At 38.6% G+C, this 21,350-nt stretch overlaps 2 protein-coding genes across 3 annotated transcripts in view; one reads left to right on the forward strand and one right to left on the reverse strand.

Annotated features, from left to right (window-relative positions):
• Positions 1–17,333, reverse strand: part of Yme1l1 (YME1 like 1 ATPase) — a 32,690-nt gene extending 15,357 nt beyond the window's left edge. The window contains exons 1-8 of one of the 2 annotated variants that reach the window (XM_051205757.1): positions 17,304–17,333; positions 13,126–13,257; positions 10,642–10,804; positions 8,393–8,491; positions 7,892–8,001; positions 2,859–3,009; positions 788–871; positions 316–398 (exon numbers count right to left, since the gene is read on the reverse strand). In XM_051205757.1, coding sequence (XP_051061714.1) covers positions 316–398; positions 788–871; positions 2,859–3,009; positions 7,892–8,001; positions 8,393–8,491; positions 10,642–10,804; positions 13,126–13,257; positions 17,304–17,318 — 837 coding nt within the window. In that variant the 5' untranslated portion in view covers positions 17,319–17,333. Of the gene's footprint in view, positions 1–315; positions 399–787; positions 872–2,858; positions 3,010–7,891; positions 8,002–8,392; positions 8,492–10,641; positions 10,805–13,125; positions 13,258–16,826; positions 16,999–17,303 lie in introns of those variants that run through there. The other variant, XM_051205756.1, reaches the window with a different exon arrangement.
• Positions 17,334–17,617: 284 nt separating this feature from the next.
• The window catches only part of Mastl (microtubule associated serine/threonine kinase like), a 42,338-nt gene continuing 38,605 nt past the window's right edge, over positions 17,618–21,350 (forward strand). Inside the window, exon 1 of the mRNA XM_051205711.1 lies at positions 17,618–17,905. Coding sequence (XP_051061668.1) covers positions 17,723–17,905 — 183 coding nt within the window. The 5' untranslated portion in view covers positions 17,618–17,722. The remainder of the gene's footprint in view (positions 17,906–21,350) is intronic.

Consider the following 21,350-nt stretch of genomic DNA (forward strand, 5'->3'; position numbering starts at 1 on the left):
GCTATGAGCTACTCAAGTGAGTACTGGGAACTGCTCTTAACTACAGAACATCTCTCTAGTCCCAGAAATTCAACTTAAGGCAAACACATAACTGCAGAACTCAGTCAAACAGGAAGGGCCTGACATTAATGATTCAAGTTTTAAATAATCATCATACCAAAACCTTCCTCAACTGCTCCCTTTCTGCAACTCAAACAGGGCTCATAGCCTTAAAATATAAGAAAAGTCTGTGGCAATTTGGTTTAACCAGATGGAAGACCAATACAGAATATCAATTAGGTAAAATATAAAGAAAACAAAGAAATCTTAACTTACCCCCTTAACATGTTCAAAAGTGACATTTTTCATCTGGACAGGATCTACGGCAGAATCAAGTCCTGTGGTTGTCCTGAAGCGAACTAACAGGAAGGAAAACATGTATTTTATATCAAAGTCTAGAAGAATTGCATGTCTTAGAAACCAAAGTTTCTCAGATTAATCTGAAAGAAAAAGGTCTTCACTTCCACACAATGTTCAAGGACAAATGGTTGCTTGGGTAATCAGCAATTGTTTTCCTCCTGAGTTAGAGTTAGAGTCACAGAAAAATTTTGAATTATTACTTTAAATCCAACGTCTACAATATTGCACATTAATTTTTTTTTTAAGTTGAACTGAATGCATTATCTTACTTTTCAACTATTCTTCCTCAGTAACAACCTTAAAGTCAACAAAAGAAAACCTTGGTAGGATAGTCAAATATTTGGTACAAGGGTAAAGAATATAGAATCCAGATGCTTGAAGTCTTTACCAGATAAAAATGGGTTTTTTAGGAGTCCATAAATGCCAAGCAGGAGCAGAACAAAAACGATCAGACGAGTTCGCCTTAAGGAGTCTGGAAGAGGAAAAAGCCTTGAATTAATGACATTAATGAAATATAACACCATAATGCTAAATTATTATATTGTTTAAATTTGGTTAATAAGTTAAACTTGAAGCTGAAAATAACTGTTCACTGATGGGAGGGCTCACTTAGAACACATGAATCCCTGCCTTAATTCCTTAGAACAACAACAAACTGTTTTCAAAGTTTATGTTTACAGAAAAGCTGAAAGTATATTTCTACCACCCACCTTGCCCTGTGACCCCAGGTCCTAACTAATATGCATTTATGTAATAAACTTGTTAACAATAAACCAATATTGATATAGTTTTATCAGGTATAATATTACATGAGGGTTTACTCTTGGTATGAGACAGTCATTAATAAAAAATTCAGTCATCATAAAAACAAGGTTTTAGTGTGTGTGCGTGCGCTCGCGCGTGCGTGCGTGTGCATGCGTGCGTGTGTTATATTCCCTTTCGGTTTCCTGCCTTCCTCTAAACAGTTGCCTTCTACTTTCCTGCTATTCATATGCATGTGCCTCATATAGTTCAACTTCAATCTGCATGTAAAAATAGATGCAATTCTTGTTCCTCCCCCTCCATTTAAAATCTCTTTCCGTCACCACTTATCATACGTATAAATATATACAAATGTGCAAATCCTCACACACAAATCCAGATTCTGCATAAAAACCAGTAAGTCAGAGTCTGGCTTATTAAATTTAAGATGACAATATCCAATTCTATCCATTTTCCTGCAAGTGACATTTCATTCTTCTTTATGGTTGAATAAAATCTCAGTATATAAATGTCGGATATTTTCATACATTCACCTATTAATAGGCATTTAGACTTATTCCAATCTCAGCTACCGTGATTAGAACTACAGTAAACATGAGTGTACAGGTACATCTCTATACCATGCCAAAAATAGTAAATAGAGCTGGATCATATTCCATTCACTTTTTAGTTTACTGAGGAATCTTTATGCTGATTTCCTAAGGGCTCCACCAATTTACCTTGCCATCAGCACTGTACAAAGGTTCCTCTGTCACTGATTGGCATCTGAAGTTGCTCTTTTCTTACAAACATTCTGACTGGAGATAATCACAATGGAACTTTATTTTGCATTTCCTTGATGGCTGAAGATGTTGAAACTTATTCATATATTAGCCACTTGTATTTCTCTTTTGAAAACTGTCTGTTCAATATATTTAATCTTATTTATTGATCAGATGGTTAAGTTTTATAGTGAATAAAAATGGAGCAATTATTCACAGATTCTAGATAATTATCTCATCAGATTGGCAAAGATTCTGTTTGCTGTGTGGAAGCTCTTTAATTTCAAGTACTCCCATTTGTCACCTTTTGCAATTATTTTTGAACTGCTAGAGTCCATCTCAGAGAATCCTTTGCTTGTTATGCTTCTATCTTAAAGTGTATACATGTGTTTTCTTCTGGAAATTTGAGTTTTAGGTCTTACAGTGAGGTTTTTGCTCCATTTTTAATTAATCTTTATGCAAGGTGAAACAAGTCTCATTTCATTAGTCAACATATTACTATTCATTCCTCTCAGTACCACTAGTTACAGAAGTTATGGTTTTTACCTTTGTCAAAAATTAGATGGCTGCCACGACTTTAAGAATCCTGTTTCTATCCTTCATTTTTATTTCCATTTCCACACAGCTTAAGCAATCTTAAATTTTGTAGTGAATCATAACCAATGTTAAGGACTGATTATCTTAGAAAAGTTTCTATGAGGCAGTGAGATGGCTTAGCAGGTAAACCAGCAAATCTTACAACCTAAGTTTGGTTGCTGGAATCCACAGTGGAAGGAAGGAAAGAATCCATTTCCAAAATCATGAGATCTCTACATAGGTGTTATGGTACAGCTTACCTTCACGCACACATCATATCACAGAATAATTTTTTAAAAATCAAGCAAGGTTTTCTAACACTTTAAATGCATCCTCTCAACTGTTCTCCCTACATCATACCATTGGTCTTCTGTGTAAGAGCCTGAGCTTTGAGAAAACCCTCTGCAAAACCAGTTTTAAATGCATCTTGGTGAGCTTCTGGTATGTTTTTAGTTTTCATAAGTTTGTCCAAATTCTCAAGATCTGTTCCTCTGTCCCGCAAAAGAAAACCCTAAAAAGGAAAGAAAATACAACACAGTTAAAAATATACAAAGAGGCCAGCAGTGGTGGCACACACCTTTACTCTCAGTACTTGGGAGGCAGAGAAAGGCAGAAATCTGTGAATTCAAGGAATACAAAATGAGTTCCAGGACAACCAGAGCTGTATAGAGAAACCCAAAAATAAACAAACAAACAAAGTAAATAAGTAAATAAATAGGCAAGGACAGAGAAGGCAGAAGACTGGACAAAGTCAAACTGGTACACTTTATAAATAATTCTGATATCCTGCTTAGTAGAAATAGGCATGGCAATAAAATAAACGCTACCTGTAGAAAACAGAAGTACTTTACTGTGATTAGGACACTGGAGCTAGAGAGAAGACTTAGCTATTAAAGGCTAAAATATCAGTAGACTGGACATCAAAACCACACTTAAGAGGATTGGAGATATAGATCAATTGGCAATGTTTGCTTAGCATACACAGGCCTTCAGTTTGATCCCAGAACTAAGTGAACTAGACTTGGCAACACATGTATGCAAAGCCAGCACATGAGAGATAGAGGCAGGAGAATCCTAAATTTATGGTAATCCATCTCTCCAACCTCCTCGCCCTCCTCCCCCAAAGTTGTATAGGCAGGCATCATGTCATAGGTCTATAATTGAAGCACTTGAGTCGAAGGAAGATTGTAAGTTCAAGATGTCAGTACTCTCTCTCTCTTTCTCTCTCTTTCTCTCTCTCTCTCTCTCACACACACACACACAACAAAACAAAAACACATATACATAGGGAAGAATCACAATGAATTAACAATTTGAAAGAACAATATGAAATAATGTTCAAAACTGTAAGTAATCTGGTAAGATGCAATGCCAAGAAAAAAGCGTAATTATGACCAGCATATGCAACATGAGAACAGAAAAATGGTCAATAAAGTACAATAAAACACTCTGTTAGAGGACTGAGGATATGGCTCAGAGGTTGGGAGCACTGGCAACTCTTCCGAGGACTCAGGTTCAATTCCCAGCACCTACATGTCAGCTCACAACTGTCTGTAACTCTAGTTCCAGGAGATCCAACATCTTCATACAGACATACATGCACTCAAAACACCAGTACACATGAACTAAAGATGAATAATTGGAGGGAAAAAAAAAAAAACCTCTGGCTGGGTGATAGTGCCACATAATTTAATTCCAGCACTCAGGAGGCAGAAGCAGGAAGATCTCTGTGAGTTTGAAGCCATCCTGATCTACTGGGCAAGGTCCATGGCAGCCAGGGCTAATACAAAGAGAAACCATGTCTTTAAAAACCAAAAACTCTGCTAAGTGAGACTGAGTTGGGTAATAAAGCAGTATAACAACAATAATAGCTATTTAAGAAGCAATGGTGATACAAGTCTGGAGGCAAGATTGAAAGTAGCAAGAGTAGATGTTATATAATATGCATTGAAGATGTGTTACATTTGTTTAATGATGCAAAGATATATGTTGTGTTCTTTTATATTGTATTTGGTTAACTCTGTGAAGCTGTGTTACTTCACCTATCTAAAACACCTGAATGGCCAATAGCTAGGCAGGAGATAGGCAAGGCTGCCAGGCAAGAAAAATAGAACAGGAGGTCAGCCACCCAGTCAGACACAGAATAAAATGGAAAGAGAAGATACACAGAAATAGAGAAAGGTAAAACCCAGAGGCAAAAGGTAGGTGAGATAATTTAAGAAAAGCAGGCTAGCAACAAGTCAAGCTAAGGCAGAGTATTCATAAGAAAGAACAAGACTAATTATTTTGGGAGCTGGATGGTGGGCTACCAAAGAGAGAAAGAATAAAAAAAAGAAAAGAAAAAGAAAAAAGTACAAGTAAAAACAAATAGATTAAATGAGTACTTAGTGAGATCCAGAACAACCTGTGCTGCAGACTGAGACCCTGTCTCAAAAAAAAAAAAAAAAAATTACATACCAACAAAAAGAGAGGCATTTCAGGTTATTGGTATAGATCAGTGGTAGATCACCTGAACAGAAAACATGAAACCTAGGTTTAATCCCTAGGACCACCACTTCCCCAAAAATACTCATGAGGGTCAGTGGAGAAGGACAGCCTTTTCAAACAGTACTGGGAAATCTGGACTACAACATGAAAAAACTAAAACTAAAACCTATCTCTAAGTCTATTCATAGTCCAACTCTAAATGGATCAAGGACTTTAATATAAGACTTGGTACCATGAAACTGCTCGAAGAAGAGCAGTGGACTATGCTTCCACTTACAGGCAGACATATCCAGTTCTCATAAGTCTCTAGTGGCATAGGAAGAACACAATCAACAAACAGGATCTTATGAAACTAGTTTCTGTGCAGTAAAACAGACTGTCAATGAGAAATGAGAAAAATCTACCAGCAATTTATCTGACAGAGTTAATGTCTAGAACATAAAAGAATTCAAGATACTAAACATTAAGAAAATAAACAGCTCAATTAAAAACTGGACAATGGAACTGGACAGAAAATTCTCAAAGGAAATATAAATGGCTCCTAAACACTTTTAAAAAAAAGTGTTTACCATACTTAGTCACAAAAAAAAAAAAAAGTGAAATTAAAACTACTTTAAGATTGGAGGACACAAATAACAAATGCTGGTGTGGGTGTGGGGTAGAGGAACTTTCTCACACATTGTTGGAAGTGTAAACTAATATGGCCACTCTGATAGAGACTCCTCAAACTGAAAACAGAACTGCCACATAGCTGAGCTACATCATGGGCATATACCAAGTGACTTTATATCCTACTACAGAGACACACACATCATTATTCCATTGACAACAGTAAGGAAATGGAATCAACCTACAGATGGAGAGATTAAAAAAAAATGTGGACTGAGCATGGTGGTTATGCACCTCAGAAGCAAAAATTGTGAGTATCTTCTGGGTTCAACACTAAGCTGGTCTACTCAGTAAGTTCCAGGATAATCAGGAATATTACAAGGAAACCATGTCTCAAAAGAAAAATAAAATTCATATACACAATGAACTCAGCTGTAAAGTGGAATGAAATTTGTAGTTAAATGTACGGAAAAAAATTATGCTAAGGTAACAGACTCAGAAAGACAAATGCCATGTTCTCTCATATGCAGATTCTACCTTCAAATCTTTTGTTTTGTGTATTTTATTTATTTATTTACTTCGTTTTAGCATGAAGCCCAAAAAACCAGAAAGGGGCCTTTTGGGAGGAAGGGAGATGGGAAAGAACAACAAGCACACCTTAAGGCCAAGTGAAGTACACTGAAGGTAAAAGGAGAGAGGAGGAATACTGGCAACACAAAGGCTTTAACCAACACTGGAAATGGAAGGAGGGATGACACAAAGGAAGGAAGAATATACGAAAAGCCATTATTTCACAGGTCACTATTTGGAGGTATAGTAGAGCACATGTGAAATAAAGGACAGAGGGGAGGAGAGTGGAAGTTAAAGACCTAACCAGATATGAGCAAACGGATGGGGCAGAGGAAGGAGTTGTTGGTGAGTTAACCAGAACTAAGGAAGTATGTAAAAGGCTTAGGAAAAACCAGTAGACAGTATGCTAACTTCAAAACACAACTTTAAGAAATAGTTCAAATGGAAACATTCTACATGGATGGACAGTGCAATTCTCAGAATATATAAGCAACTGAGTCACAATACAAGGCATTATCTGTCAGGGAGGCCTTGGGGATTCTTAAACACAAGCTACTGCCATTCATTATTCTTGGTTACCCATCACAACTATATGGTAAAACTCAATTGCTAAAGACACCATAAACCTTGGATATAGGACATAGAAAAATGCCTACTGGTGTAATAGTGGAATGACTGCTAATGGAGTAACCTCTTTCTGAGTTTGAGACCTGTGAGATGAGAATTCCATGCCTGGTACTCTAATCCTAGTCAAAAAGCCCATGGCTGGAATGGTTATAGTTCCTAGTAGATATCTGCTATTTTTAATTTGATTTTTTTTGGGGGGGGGGGGAGACAGGGTTTCTCTGTGTAATAGCCCTGGCTATCCTAGAACTCGCTTGTAGACCAGGCTGTCCTTGAACTCACAGAGATCCACTTGTCTCTGCCTCTGGGATTAAAGGCATTCACCACCAACACTGCATTCTAAATATTTGTGTTTATACCCATAAACTTGGTCTGCTTTCAACCTTGGTCAGCTTCTTTTTGCAATGTACAGTCGTAGTCAATGAAGCAATGCAAAACTAGTAAAAGTCCTAAGAATAAGAGCCTGACTGTTCAGCCCTAGACAGGACTTCCATATCAAACACACCCTTCTTCCAATAAAGCTCAGGGGATATGGAGGACAAACAGGAATGCTATGGAATGTTGTCCTCTGGGTATGAAATGGGTACAACTTTCATGAACTCACAGCAACTGAGATTACCTGCACAAGATCAAGCCAACCAAAATTCTGACACAGGTGGGGTAGACACTCTCCAGGACCCACCTTTTACTGAGTAGCTCTTACTCTTTTATGAGGATGTGGCCACTAGTAGAATTCTCAAACTCCAGTGGATTCCCCTACAGCTTTGAACATATGAACAGCACTAACTGAATTTAATAGTTTACAAAAAAAAATATTTAAAGACATGAATTCAGGAGGTGGACATGTTGAGGGAGAAACAAAGGTTACTGGAGAAGCAGAGAATGGCAGATAGATAAACATATTTCATTGTATACGTATAGGACATTGTCTAGAATAAGAAGAAAATATTTTTAAAGATTTATAGACACAACAATTACACAAGTATTTAATTAGTGTGGGTAGACAGAAGTGAACACTGGCTCCATCAACCAGAAAATAAAAAATTTAATGTTTTTTATTTCAATATTCATAAGTTTTTATTTTATAAACTACAAAGAATTACCTTCACAAATGATGGTGCTATATTCTGTGCTTCTGCTAATCTTTCAGAAGTAGACTGCAACCGCCGTGTCCTTGATTTCAAAGTTTTAAAACCCCGAGACTGCATGAAAACTGAACAAAACAGTACCAATTACTTGGTAGCTATAGCAAGGGAAGATGACCAAGTGTAATATCTGACCCATAACTGTACGTGCTAATTAATTATCTAAGTTCTAGATAGTTATTTTGGCTGACACTTTTTCTACTTCTTTCTTTCAAGAACACTGAACACAACTTCATGTTGATAAAAAAGTAAAAGGATTTTACAATATAATGTAGAAAACAAGGAAGTAATAAATTGTGACACTTCCAAAAAAAACAAAAACTAAATTATTGAAACTGATTAGCTCTTTACATTTTCTTCAATAGCTACAAAATGTTTTAAGTAACAAAAAGTATATCTTAATTCTTTAAATCTTAAAGAGTTATCAAGGTTTTTGAAATAAATACAGCTGTTTCGTACCTGGAAAACACTGAAGATCTGAACAAATGCTTTGAAGAGTTTTTGGATGTTGTCTGTACAAGCTAGAGGAACGTAGTGTACTGAACATATCTAAGTGACCTGAAGGAAATTGCAATAAGTTATTGTCTAATTGTCAAGTCAAAAGCAAAAACAAGAAAAATTGTATGAAATATAAATTTATAAATCATAAACATGAATTTCAGATAGTATTTGTCCATAGTATAACTTTAATAATAAAAAAAAAGACATTTGATGGGCTGGAGAGGTGGCTCAGAGGTTAAGAGCACTGGCTGCTCTTCCAAAGGTCCTGGGTTCAATTCCCAGCAAAACAACCTGGTGACTCACAACCATCTGTAAATGAGATCTGGTGCCATCTTCTGGCCTGCAGGGATACATGCAGGCAGAACAGTGTAAATAATAAATAAATCTTTTTTTAAAAAAGACATTTGATACATTAATCTAACTACTTTATATCTCACAGCTCCTCATTTCACTATTACTTAGATTATTATTTCCCTCTGGCATGTGATTATAGCTGCCCATGAAACTAAATTCAAATCAGCAGAGGTAAAAACAAACAAAAAAATCTCTTTTATTAAAAGGATAGAGTGATAAAGAACTGCTATTGCTTAAAGACCATTTCAACGTTCTGATATCATAGAACACAAAAAACGTAACTTCTAATTTGCCTTATCTATAGTAAAGCCAGGTGTTTTTGGTGATTGTCTTTAATCCAAAGATCTGGAGGCAGAGGCAGGAGGATCTCTGAGAATTCAAAGCCAGCCTGGTCTACATAGTGAGTTCCAGGACAGGCAAAGTACACAGGGAGGGGAGACCATCTTTTTTAAAAAAAGGTATCTAGAGTTGCAAAGCATACAAAAGTTTTCTCTGATACCCAGGATTGCAACTCCAGGCCTTACGGTAAGCATCTCAGTCTCAGTTCCTACTACTTAGTATTTGTTTGTATGTCCCAATTAGACCTAAAGCATTTTGCCAAAATTTCTTAAGAGTCCAACTAATATCTGAGCCTGCCTAAGTGGAGCAAGAAACCTCACAGAACGAAGAAACCTATGTTGCAAAACTGCAGATTAGAAGAACAGGAGAATAAGAGTATTAAAACATTAAAGTAAACCAGACAGTGGCAGGGTACGCCTTTAATCCCAGGTGTCAGAAGGCAGAGGCAGGTAGATCACTCTGAGTCCAGGCCAACCTGGTCTACAGAGCTAGTTCCAAGAACCAAAAAAGAAAAAAAGGAAAAATGTGTCCTCCTGAAAATTTACTATGGACCAAACACTTTAGGAAGTCTAAAGACAAGAGATTTCAGACTGTTAGTCTAAGCCCTCAAACCATAAATCGTTCTTTTTCTCACTCTTAAATTCTTTCAGTCTTTTACTCTTGGACTCATATAATTTATACTGATTTTTAAAACATATTTTCCATCAATATGAAACAGGTATTTTGAAATTTTTTAAAAATTATGTATATAGTGCCCTGCCTGCATATATGACTGCAAGACAGAAGAGAGCAGCAAATCTCATTACAAATGGTTACGAGCCACCATGTGATTGCTGGGAATAGAACTCAGGACCTCTTGAAGAGTAAGTAGCCAGTGCTCTTGACCTTTAAGCCATCTTGGTGATGGTGGCACATGGCTTTAACTTAACCCCAGTACCCAGGAGGCACATGAATTTTGAGTTCAAGGCCTGTCTGGTGTACATAGTGAATTCCAGGAGAGCCAGGGCTACATAGAAAACCCTGTCTCAAGGGGGAAAAAAATCAAACAAACAAACAAACAAAAAAAAAAAAAAAAAAAATCACATGTGGTACAGGGCTATAAGCCCAGCCATTCAGGAGGCTGAGGCAGGAAGATCCCAAATTTATGACTGGACAACTTGTCAAAACCCTTTTAATAAAAAGATTAAAGATTTAACTCAGTACAACAAGAAGAGTACATGCCAAGTCTCATTGAGGTCAAGGGTTCAATCCCATGGAGTACCACAGAAAAGACATTTATGGACTGGATACATAGCTCAGTGGTAAAAGGCTTACATAGCCCTGATATTAATACAGGAAGCAAAAGAGGATAGAGAAACCCACTGTACTTCAAAAATTTTCTATAAATCTAACATCACAGCAGTAAGAAAAATTATAAATTTAAAAAGAAAATCAAAAAAGAACTGACCCAATAGTAAATGCTAATACATTAAAATCATTATCAACAAATTAGAAATAACAAATAACTAACATACCATATTTATTTTCGAAGAAGGACTGTGCCGAGATATGAGATGTATGCCAATGGGAAGTAACCCTTCTGTCTTTATACAATCCAGGAAGTAAATTTTCTACCAGTTGATCAATCTGTCCAATTTTTAATTCAGATAATCCAAGGTCCCTTAAATTAAGTACAGGCTATAAAAGACAAATCAGCCAAATTAACATTAATGATACAGTTAAAGAATACTTATCAAAAACAATAAGGATTTTTTGTAACATAAAAATAAATAATTTCATAATTTTTAAAATAAGATAATACAAACATTCCAATGGTTCTAGTTTTACTAGTTACAAATTTGACCAAAAAAAAAAAAAGAAAAAGAAAAATTCCTAACAGTATCCCTAAATATGTGACATTTCAAAATGATTAAAAAAAAACCACTGTAAACAAAAAGCATCAGTTAGTTTAGCATTATGATTCACACTGAAGTGAAGGGCTTTACATTGTTTTCCTTCTTTCCCTCTCTACATATAAAGCAGTGTGATCTAGTGCCAACCTAACATCTGTCATTCATAAGAATAAGTATTTGCTGTACAGTAAAACAGACTACTTTAAGGGAGACCACATTGATGCAACTTAATTGTAATGTAATTGTTCATTATTAGGTGTTATTAATCTCACTATGTTTAACTCATAAACTCAACTTCATAGTACTTTCAGTAATAAGGTTTTCTTGAACTATATGATTAAAGAGCAAGGTTGGGAGAAGAAAAGCAGTGGCGTGCCTACAAAAAGGAGCAAGAAAACTGGGCAAATAGGGTAAAATAAAGTACAAATATGAGGACAAATTTCCCCTTTAATCAAAATGTTTCATCATGCCTGGCACACTGGGGCATACATCCTAGCAGAAGGTCCCTGAGTTCAAGATCCTGAACCATGACCATCACCACCTCAAGCAAACTTCTCTTCTAGTTTTCCTCTACTGTCCTCTTCTGCCATAGCTCCTGATACTTAAACTAAGAACATTAGGTATTTACAGATTAAAAAGGGTTTTAGAAAACTTGATATATTCTTTGATTAAAAAGTATATTCTGAACTATCTTATTAATAAAATTTATAAATAGAAAAAATTCTTAGGTTAAAAATTTACTGTACCTTTGTACACCACTGACTTTATGATTATATAACTACTAAAATAGTTTCCTAGCTTACAGATTTTACTTTCAACTACTTATACTGTATTTTTGTTGTTTTGCTTTTTGTTTGTTTATTTTCTTTAAGACAGGCTTTCTCTATGGAGTTCTGCTGTCCTGGAACTTACTCTGTAGACTAGGATGGACCTGAACCCAGAGATCTGCCTGCCTCTGCCTCCATAGTGCTGGAGTTAAATATGTGACCAGCAGTTGTTTTATTTTTGAATTGGTTGTTTTGAGACTAGAGTGCAGGCTGACCTCAAACACTCAATCCTCCTGGCTGGGCCCCTGAAGGATTAAGATTTCAGATGTGTCACCATGCCCAATTCTAGTTTATTACACAAAATTTATCTATAATTTTACTAAATGCTTAATTAATTAGTTTAATTATAATAAATAGTAGACAATGAAGGTATTGCTATGCTGGTAATTTCCTTGAGACTGAGGTAAAGATCTTTAGTAACCTGTGAGTTCCAAGGTCCCATGCTCCATTAAACAACCCACTACTTCTACAAGCAACCCTAGTTAAACTTGGTGAGTAACAAACAAACAACAAAGTCAAACCAACACAGAAACAACAAAGCTATGAAAACAGATGGGGAGACTTATTAGAACTCAGAGAGATAAGATGAAAATGACCAAATATATATATATGTAAGAAAATATTAATTTTTATTTTATTTTTAAAAGGAAGAAAAGGGGCTAGAGAAACAGCTCAGCAGTTTCTCTACTGGAAAAGACCAGGGTTTAGCTCTAGTACCCATGTAGCTGCTCACAATCATCTGTAACTCCAGTTCCAAGGGATCTGACACCCTCTATTCTGACCTCCATGGACACTAGAATGTGGTACATATACACATACAGGCAAAAATTTATAAACACAAAATAAAAATGAATAACTAGAAAAATTAAGACTTTTTATTTAAAAAGGGGAAAACTAATTGGTATCAACAAGGAGTAATATGGGAGATACATACCAAATACAATGTAATATAAATTTTTTCTTTTCTAAGACAGGGTTTCTCTGTAGCTTTGGAGCCTGTCCTGGAACTCACTCTGTAGACCAGGCTTGCCTCAAACTCACAGAGATCCACCTACCTCTGCCTCCCAAGTGCTGGGATTAAAGACATGTGCCACCACAACCCAGCATCATATATTTTAAAACAATAACCAAATAAATTAATACTCTTAATACATACAACAAAAGCCAGAATTAACTACCTTTAATTACAAAGATTAAGCAGAAAGCAGTGATATAATAAATGCCTAAATAACAAAACTTTACCAAATAGGATTAAAATTCACCATATCAAATGGCTTACCTCACTACTGGGAGTGTCATGCTCAGGAACTGTATCTCGATGCTGTTTTTGAGAAGCAGATGTTTTGACAGAAACAGATAGGTTTTTTGGTGAATGGAAGGCATTGATGAGATGACTGAGAGGAACTGTAACCTAGAAAAAAGGTAAAAGCTCAAATAAAGCAGCATGTTTTTAAAAATACAAATACAAACAATCTCTTTTCTGGTCAGGATTTAGGGTCTGTTAAAAGTTAAACATATACCAGATGTCAAAGTTATGGGTAAGCTGGGATATTATAGCTCCGGGCAGAGCTATGTTTAGCATACAGGATGGTCTAGGTTTGATTCTAGCACCAAACACTCAAACCCAAACACACAAAAAAAGATTAGCACATGGGGGGAAAAAAATCAACAAAACTAGACATTTAAAACTGTCTATCCTCATTTACTGGAGGTACAAAAAACAAATGGTTTATTCTTTCATGATACTATTCTGGATATGTTAAAAAGCCAGGCATGGTGGTATAAACCTTTTATCCCATCAATGGGAAGGAAGAGACAGGCAGATCTCTGTAAGTTCAAGGGTAGCTTAGTGTACAGAGTTCAAGGTCAGCCAGGACTATACAGTGACCTTGTCACAAAAATAAGTTGATTTGAAATATATTTTTTCATCCTCCAAAGTCTACTTTCTAGAAATTTATCCTAAGGAAATAACTTGACAAATGCATGCACACTAATAAGATAATTTGTATCAACATAATTTTTAAAGTAAAGGAAAAGCTGGAGAAGACTACCAAAAGGGAAGTAGCAAAATAAAAGTCACTTTCACAGAATACTTCCACATTAAAGACAAAAGTCCATACCAAGAATCTTCTGATCTTTACTTCCCCACTGCCACATCTTTTCCTAAATTCCACCATCTGCTCACCTGCTCTGGCCCTTGCCCAGATTCCACACATTCCCAGCAGGAGATAAAAGTGATCATATTAAAATGAAAGTCTGTTAGACCACTCTTCTGCTTAAAATGTAATACCGGTAGAACCTGAAAATCTTCTCCAGTTTTGTTCTTTATTACCTCCCTTCATTAGGTGCCCTTCACTCCCTGGGTTAGAAATGGCCCAAAGAACACATGAAAACACTTCATTTACATTTACCCATCTATAAGAAGAAAAAGGAACAAAAAGAAGTACATTGGACAAGGCCTGGAAAGAACCCCTAGTGAAGGACATCCTCTCTGGAGTTATGATGTAACTAACACCCTACCGCACGGGAATTCATTGCCTAGCAGCTCAATTATAGTGTGCTGAAATTATCTGACTAGTCCCAACTCTGAGGTTATTTGCAGATTCAAGTCACCTCACTGGGACAAACACAGATGTAATCCATGGAGGCTTATGATTTACTAATAACTCAAGAAATTCTAAAAAAGCTTGGTACAAGAAAGACCACAAAATTAAGTATTCCTTTTATGGTATATTATCCAATTAAAAGATAAGCTCTATCATATGGCAAGGACTTTTTTTTTTTCCATTTTAGTATTCAATATTGCATTTCAATCTAAGAGTATATACAGGGAATGATAAATGTTTTGTACAATGAATAAAATAATGGGCTATTATGTACCAAGCCTCATAATTTAATTAATTTAAGCTCTATGACATAAAAATTAGCTATTATTGTAGTTCTTGCTGTGAATTGAAGGCATATTTCCTTTAAAATTCATGTTGAATTCAGTTTCCATTATAACAGCAGTTAAGAAGTAGGTGGTGTTTAGCTAGGAGATAGCACATTACTACCAGCCAATTGCTCTGTGCTACAAAGGGAGATCCAGTTTCATGAAACCCAAAACAAACAAGTATTTAAGTTAGGGAGGTCCTGTCCTTAGGAACAGATTGATGTTGTCACCAGAGTGGATTTCCCACCTTGCTCTCATTTGCCCTTCTACCCTGTTATGTCTTCTACTCCATGACAGTAAAGTATTCATCGGGTCTTCTTAATAGAAATTAATATTATATTCAACAGTCCCTATTAGACTTCTTTTTCAATTACTAAAACTTCCCCAGATATTGAAACCTTGGAAAACAGCCATTTTTCTGTATCAAGCTGACCAAAACAGAAACATCACTTTCTACCATCTCCCACACTTATAACCAAATCAAATTTTTTTTTTTTTTTTTTTCCCTGAGACAGGTTGGCTGGCAATTCCTAACCCTCTTGCCCCCCTCCCTCAGGTCTGGAATTAGAGATGCCACAATAGGCATATCTATTTCTTTTCCATAATGACTAAACACTTTATTGGGGCAGCATCCCTTTCCTGGGTCAGGTCAACAGCATCTTTAATCCATAAAACTTCCACTTTTGCCCTCCCTTATTTCCCACACAACAAGAAACAGAGAAAGCCTATAAATGAAAATCTGGTCACAGAAACCAAATCAAACTCCCTCAACTGTCCTGAGTAAGAATCCACATATACTTTGTTCTCTTGCTGCCCAAGAAGCAGTTAAACAATTCCTTTCTCTATTAGTCAGCCTGTATCACAGAAATACACACAAGCAAAGCAGTAGGAATTAACAATCTTCTTCTGGGTTGATCTTTTGAAACATGTTTGCACTGTGAAAGCTTGTCTAGACTCTCTGCCTGTGTCTGCCTCCCAAAACATGGAATTAAAGGGCTGCACCAAGCCCAGGTGGAATAATCATATTAAGACAAGTTGAGGGTTCAACTAACTGGTGAGGTGCTGGTTGGGAGCTTTTGATCCCAGCACTTCAGAAGCAGACTAATCTTTGAGTTCAAGGCTAGCCTGAACTACATATGGAGTTCTATGCCAGCAAAATACACAATGAGACCTTGCCTCAAAAAGTATATAAAATAAATTAACTAATTAATTAAAATGGACTGAGTCTGAATGTTCTTAAAAAACCATTGTCTGTTATCATCCAAAAACAAACAAACAAAAATATTAATGAAGCAAGGAACAAGCATTAACACAATTTGGGTCCTGAAGAAGAACCAAAAAATGTGTAATATAAATCAATTTTTAAAACATTTAATAGTGGGAGCTGGAGAGATGACTCAGTGGTTAAGAACACTGGCTGCTCTTCCAGAGAATCCGGGTTCAAGTCACAGCGCCCACATGGCAGCTCTCAACTCTCTGTAACTCTGACACCCTCACACAGACATACATGTAGCAAAACACAAGTGCAAATAAAATAAAAAATATTTAATAGTAAGACTCCGATGACTCAAAAATGTACACGACTTAAATCTACCCAGAAACAAAAATGATGGCTATTCGAATAATTATTAGGGTATGTTTGAGCTTAATTCTGCTTGAATGAAAAAAGGGGGGCTCAGAAAGCGGTAGATGGAAAAACATCACTTTGTCCTCTTTACTTCTCGCGTAGATTTCACAAAACATCTCAGAATGTACAACCCTAAAAAAAATGCCCGAACTCTCTTCACAGAAATTCTATGCAAGCCATCGGATAAGCTATGCTCTCTACCACCGTAAGATCACGCCTCTGCCCCCTCAGGCTTGCTTGCCAACCCTTTTAACTTTCAGGTCATAGTCTTAGCGTCGTCCCCTGATCTACTTTCAGTCCACGACTCGCTCTGGGTTCTTCGCTTTCCTCACTACTTTTCTTCAGAAAAACACATTCTACGACAGCATCCGGAAAACAGTCGCAAAAGGGCCGCAGGAAAACGGCTAAATGCTGGGCTCACCTGGGGCTGCACAGTGCTCGACAGGGAGAACATGTCTGGGCCCTCGGGACCTTACCCGCCAGTCGAAACTGCTTCCTGTCTTCGGTTTAGAGGAAAGGGACTGAGCCCTTCTATTTTCCCTTGACTTCCCCTCGCTTTCCTCCCGGTCTCTTCCTAACTCTTCCCAGAAACAAAAAAATGGCTTCTTCTCCCTACAGCTGCTACGACAACTGCCCCGGAAGATCAGAGGCTAAGGAAACAGTACTTCCGGAGCAAGTGAACGCCCCCCACGCCCACCCTACCCCCACGCCCACCCCGTCCCCACGCCGGCCAGCGTCCTGCCTCTTCCCGGGTAGGGTTTCACTGTGGGGGATGTTGATTTTGGTTTTCTTTTTTTTGTTGTTGTTGTTGTTTTCTCCACAATGACCTGGATGTTCCTCTAGAGGCTCCTGTTCTGTTTGTGAGTTCAGTACGGGGACAGCCGCGCTCCCCGCTCACCCAGGTTCTCCGCATTGTGTGACTTGGCTAGCTTCCACACCTCACCCATTGCTTTACTTAACAGTCGGCCTGGTCTCTAGCTCGCGCGGAGGGGGAGGGCTGCAGATCTTGACTGGGACCGGGAAGGACCCCACCAGACTCGACCCGCATGAAAGTCTTAGGAGTCCCCTCGCTCGTTGGCCAGCAACCGCGCCACCCCGTCACACACAGCCAGCTCGCCCTCCGCAGAGCCCGCCCACCGAGACCCCGGCTGGAGCCCCGCCCAGCGCCCCGAGGCCCCGCCCACCGATGCCTACTTAAAGCCCGCCGCCGCCGGGGCTTAGCCGCGCGGTGACGTCACGGGAGGCGCCCGGCGGAGGCGAAACCTCTTTTTGAATCTAGTTGGCGGGAGTCGCGGGTGCGGTGCGAACCGTACGGCTATGGAGTCCACCTCAGGGAGTGAGGAGAATGAAGGAGGCGCGGCGACAGAAGAGTGCGTGAACAGAATCCCGGTGCCGAGACCACCCTCCATTGAGGAGTTCACCATAGTGAAGCCCATTAGCCGGGGTGCATTCGGGAAAGTGTACCTGGGACAGAAAGGCGGCAAGTTGTACGCGGTGAAGGTAGGAAGTCTAGAAGGCAGAGGGTCTTAGACGGTCCTCCCCTGCTTACCTCCTTCCTGCATTGTAGGACAGGCTCTGGGGCTGCTGGGACACTGGGCTGGATGGTCCTGCTTGTGGGAGCTTGCGCAGTCCTGCGTGCTGACCGCCGCGTTGGGGCTGACTGCAGTGAGCAGGTGTCTGTCGTTTGCCTTATCCTGCCCCTCTTTACTGTATCCTAAGAATCACCACCCAGTGCAAATAGCAAAATCGTTAACAAATGAGAAAACTCAGGCTAAACGCGAAGAGACTTGAAGCCACAGCCATGATTCATGAGTCGTTTCAAAACCCAGGAGGTCTTAAGTACCTGTTGGTTATGGTTTCCTTGTATGCTTTGACATAGGGAGGTTTGCTAGCATAAACATGATTGGTTTGAAAACACTAACTTCAAATCCCACTGGTACTAAGAGAAAGCTGCATCGCATTAAACTTTTTCGTTCTGAAATTTATGTTGTGATATTTTTATAGTATTGTTTATTTTATATGTCATCTGGGTTTTTGTTTTGCTTTCTTTTTTGCCAACTTGGGCTTTGCCACGGTTAAGTTTGGTACTTTCATTAAGCTAGTAATAGTTACAGATAATGCTTTGATTCCAGCAAAATAAACAGGAGCAAGGGCCGGACAACCAGAAGGTCTCGTTAAACCTCATGTTTGCTTCTCAAATTTTCCACAGTGATACCTAGAGTTTAAGATCGTTATAGAACAAGTAGAAAGAAATGTGTTGTAAATCAAGCCTTTATTATCTATATGTGATCTTAAAAACAGTCATATGCACTTAGAATTCTTCTGTCCACTGTTGGTTCTCAGCCACTCCTGGAGTTTCAGATTACTCACATTTCAGTACTGAGCGAAAATAACAAAAGGAAGCAGAGTGTTGGCAAATTCAAATTTCTAGCATGCAGTGTCTGGTGACTAACACACCCGGGGTAAGCAGTCCTCTTAGGGAAATGCGGGAAGGCTGGTGCGCCTGTATTGCTTTTCTTCCTTTAATAGCACCAACTTCATTCCTACCCTTCAGGCAAGAAACTTGAGGCATGTTAACTTTCCTTTATTTCATCCATGTAGCATATCTTTTAAACGTCCCTGTCTTCCCTCTGGAAGGCATTACTTATTTGATTATTTTTAATTTTCATTCACAAATGAATAGCTATAGTCAGACCCTCATTTCACACCACTTACTTGCTTCTAAAAGTGCAGTTCAATGATGATTTTAGCAAATTATATAGTTATGTAATAATCATCACAATCCAATTTTAAGGATAGTTCCATAACCGAGAAAAATTACCTTTTCTGCTTATTAGTGCCTCTTCCCTTAGTTCATCAGCAGATAACTACTAGCCCTTAGCCTTTCTCTGCTCTCCCTCTCTCTCCCCTCTCGCCACATTTGTCCCAAATAGCCTTAGACTTATGTAGCTGAGGCTGGCTGGCGTTGAACTACTGATGCCCCTTGCTCTGTCTTCTAGTGCTGGGATTTCAGGCATGTACCAACATGCTCTGTAGAGCAGCTCACTTTATGTCTCTACAAGATTGCCTTTTCTGGACATTTCACTTATATGGAGTCATATATGTGAAATATATATGGTTGTATACCTAAGTCAATTGGAATAGTACCCTAACTGGAATCATTTTTATTTTCAATACATTCTTAAGCTGTGCTGTAGAAGCCAAAATCCAGAGTCCTTAGAAAGTCACATTCTCAATTTTTGGCCCTAGATCTCCACTGTGTCTCCCACATAACCTATGTTCTGGCAACATCCAGACAGCTAACTGGTCCCTCAGAGCCATGAGTTATTTTTCATACCTCAGAACTTGTTTATTCTGGCTCCTTCTTAACTACTTTTGCTCTGGCTTTCTCTGCTTTTCACCCATTGTTTTGTGTTAAGGTTCACCTAATTCACCTGAAAACTTCTCTAATCTCCTAATCTCAACTCATTAAAATTGTTACTTACTTTATGTGTTGCCAAGATACTTGCTTTTCATTCTATAATGCCTGAAACAGTCTTTAATTGTTGATCTTAAAAACACCAATTAATCTGTCCAATAAATATTTCTGGATCTGAGGTATATATGGTAAAAAATGGGGAAAAAAAAAAGCAAATATGCCTTCATGCTTTCATGGGACTTCTGCCAATCCAGGAAGGTGACAGGTAGATTCATGCCTTAGGCTTGCTTTGTTTATCTCTACAGTGCTGGGAAGGACAGACCTAGGGCCTTACCCATATCAGGCAAGTGCTCTAACACTAATCTACATCCCTAGCCCTCACTTTGGTTTTCTTTGGTTTTGTTTTTTGTTTGTTTTGGTTTATAGCTTAATCTCCCCCCCCCCTTGGTCTTTCCAGACAGGGTTTCTTTCTCTATGTGGCCTTGGCTGTCCTGAAACTCACTCTGTAAACCATGCTGACCTCAAACTCACAGAGATCCACCTGCCTCTGCCTCCTGAGTGCTGAGATTAAATTGTGCACAACCACTGTCCACCTGATTTTATTTTTAATTTTTTATTCATTTTACATATCAACCACAGTTCCCTCTCCCTTGAATTCCCCACACACACACACACACACACACACACACCTCAGAGAGGTTAAGGCCACCCCTAGGGAGTCAAATAAGCCTGGCATACTAAGTTGAGGCAGGACCCCATGCCTCAAGGCTGAGCAAGGTATCTCACCATAGGGAATGTGCTCCAAAAAGCCAGTTCATGCATCAGGGATAAATCCTGGTCCCACTGCCAGGGAACCCAAAACAGACCAAGCCACACAACAGTCATCCACATTTAGAGGGCCTAATTCAGTCCCGTGCAGGCTCCCTAGTTGTTAGTGGTCCAGAGTCCACGAGCTCCCACCAGCTCCAGTCAGCTGTTTCTGTGGGTTTCTGTATCATGATCTTGACCGCCCCCCTCCCCTTGCTCATACAATCTCTCCTCCCTATCTCCCACTGGACTCCAGGAGCTTGGCCCAGTGTTTCACTGTGGATCTCTGCATCTGTTTCCATCAGTTACTGGATGAAGATTCTGTGATGACAATTATAGTAGTCACCAATCTAATTATAAGAGAAAGTTGGTTCTATTGCTAGGAGTTTTAGCTGAGGTCATCCTAGTGGAGTCCTGGGAATTTCCCTAACACCAGGTTTCTCACTAAATCCTTAATGGCTCCCTCTATCAAGATGTTTCTTTCAATGCTTTCCTTCTCTAGCTGTCCCTCCCTCAAATCGACCCTCCCAAACCCTCATGTTCTCATCCTCCCATGTCCTCCCCAACCCCGCCCCCCCCCCCCAGTTTACCCAGGAGAGCATATCTATTTCCCCTTCCTAGGGCACTCCATGCATCCTCTTAGAGTCCTTCTTGTTCCCTAGCTTCTCTGGGGCTGTGGATTTTAGTCTGGTTATCTTTTGCTTTACTCCACTTATGAGT

The sequence above is a fragment of the Phodopus roborovskii genome, unplaced genomic scaffold (assembly GCF_943737965.1).
Source record: "Phodopus roborovskii unplaced genomic scaffold, PHOROB, whole genome shotgun sequence".
In the NCBI taxonomy this organism is placed as follows: Eukaryota; Metazoa; Chordata; class Mammalia; order Rodentia; family Cricetidae; genus Phodopus; species Phodopus roborovskii.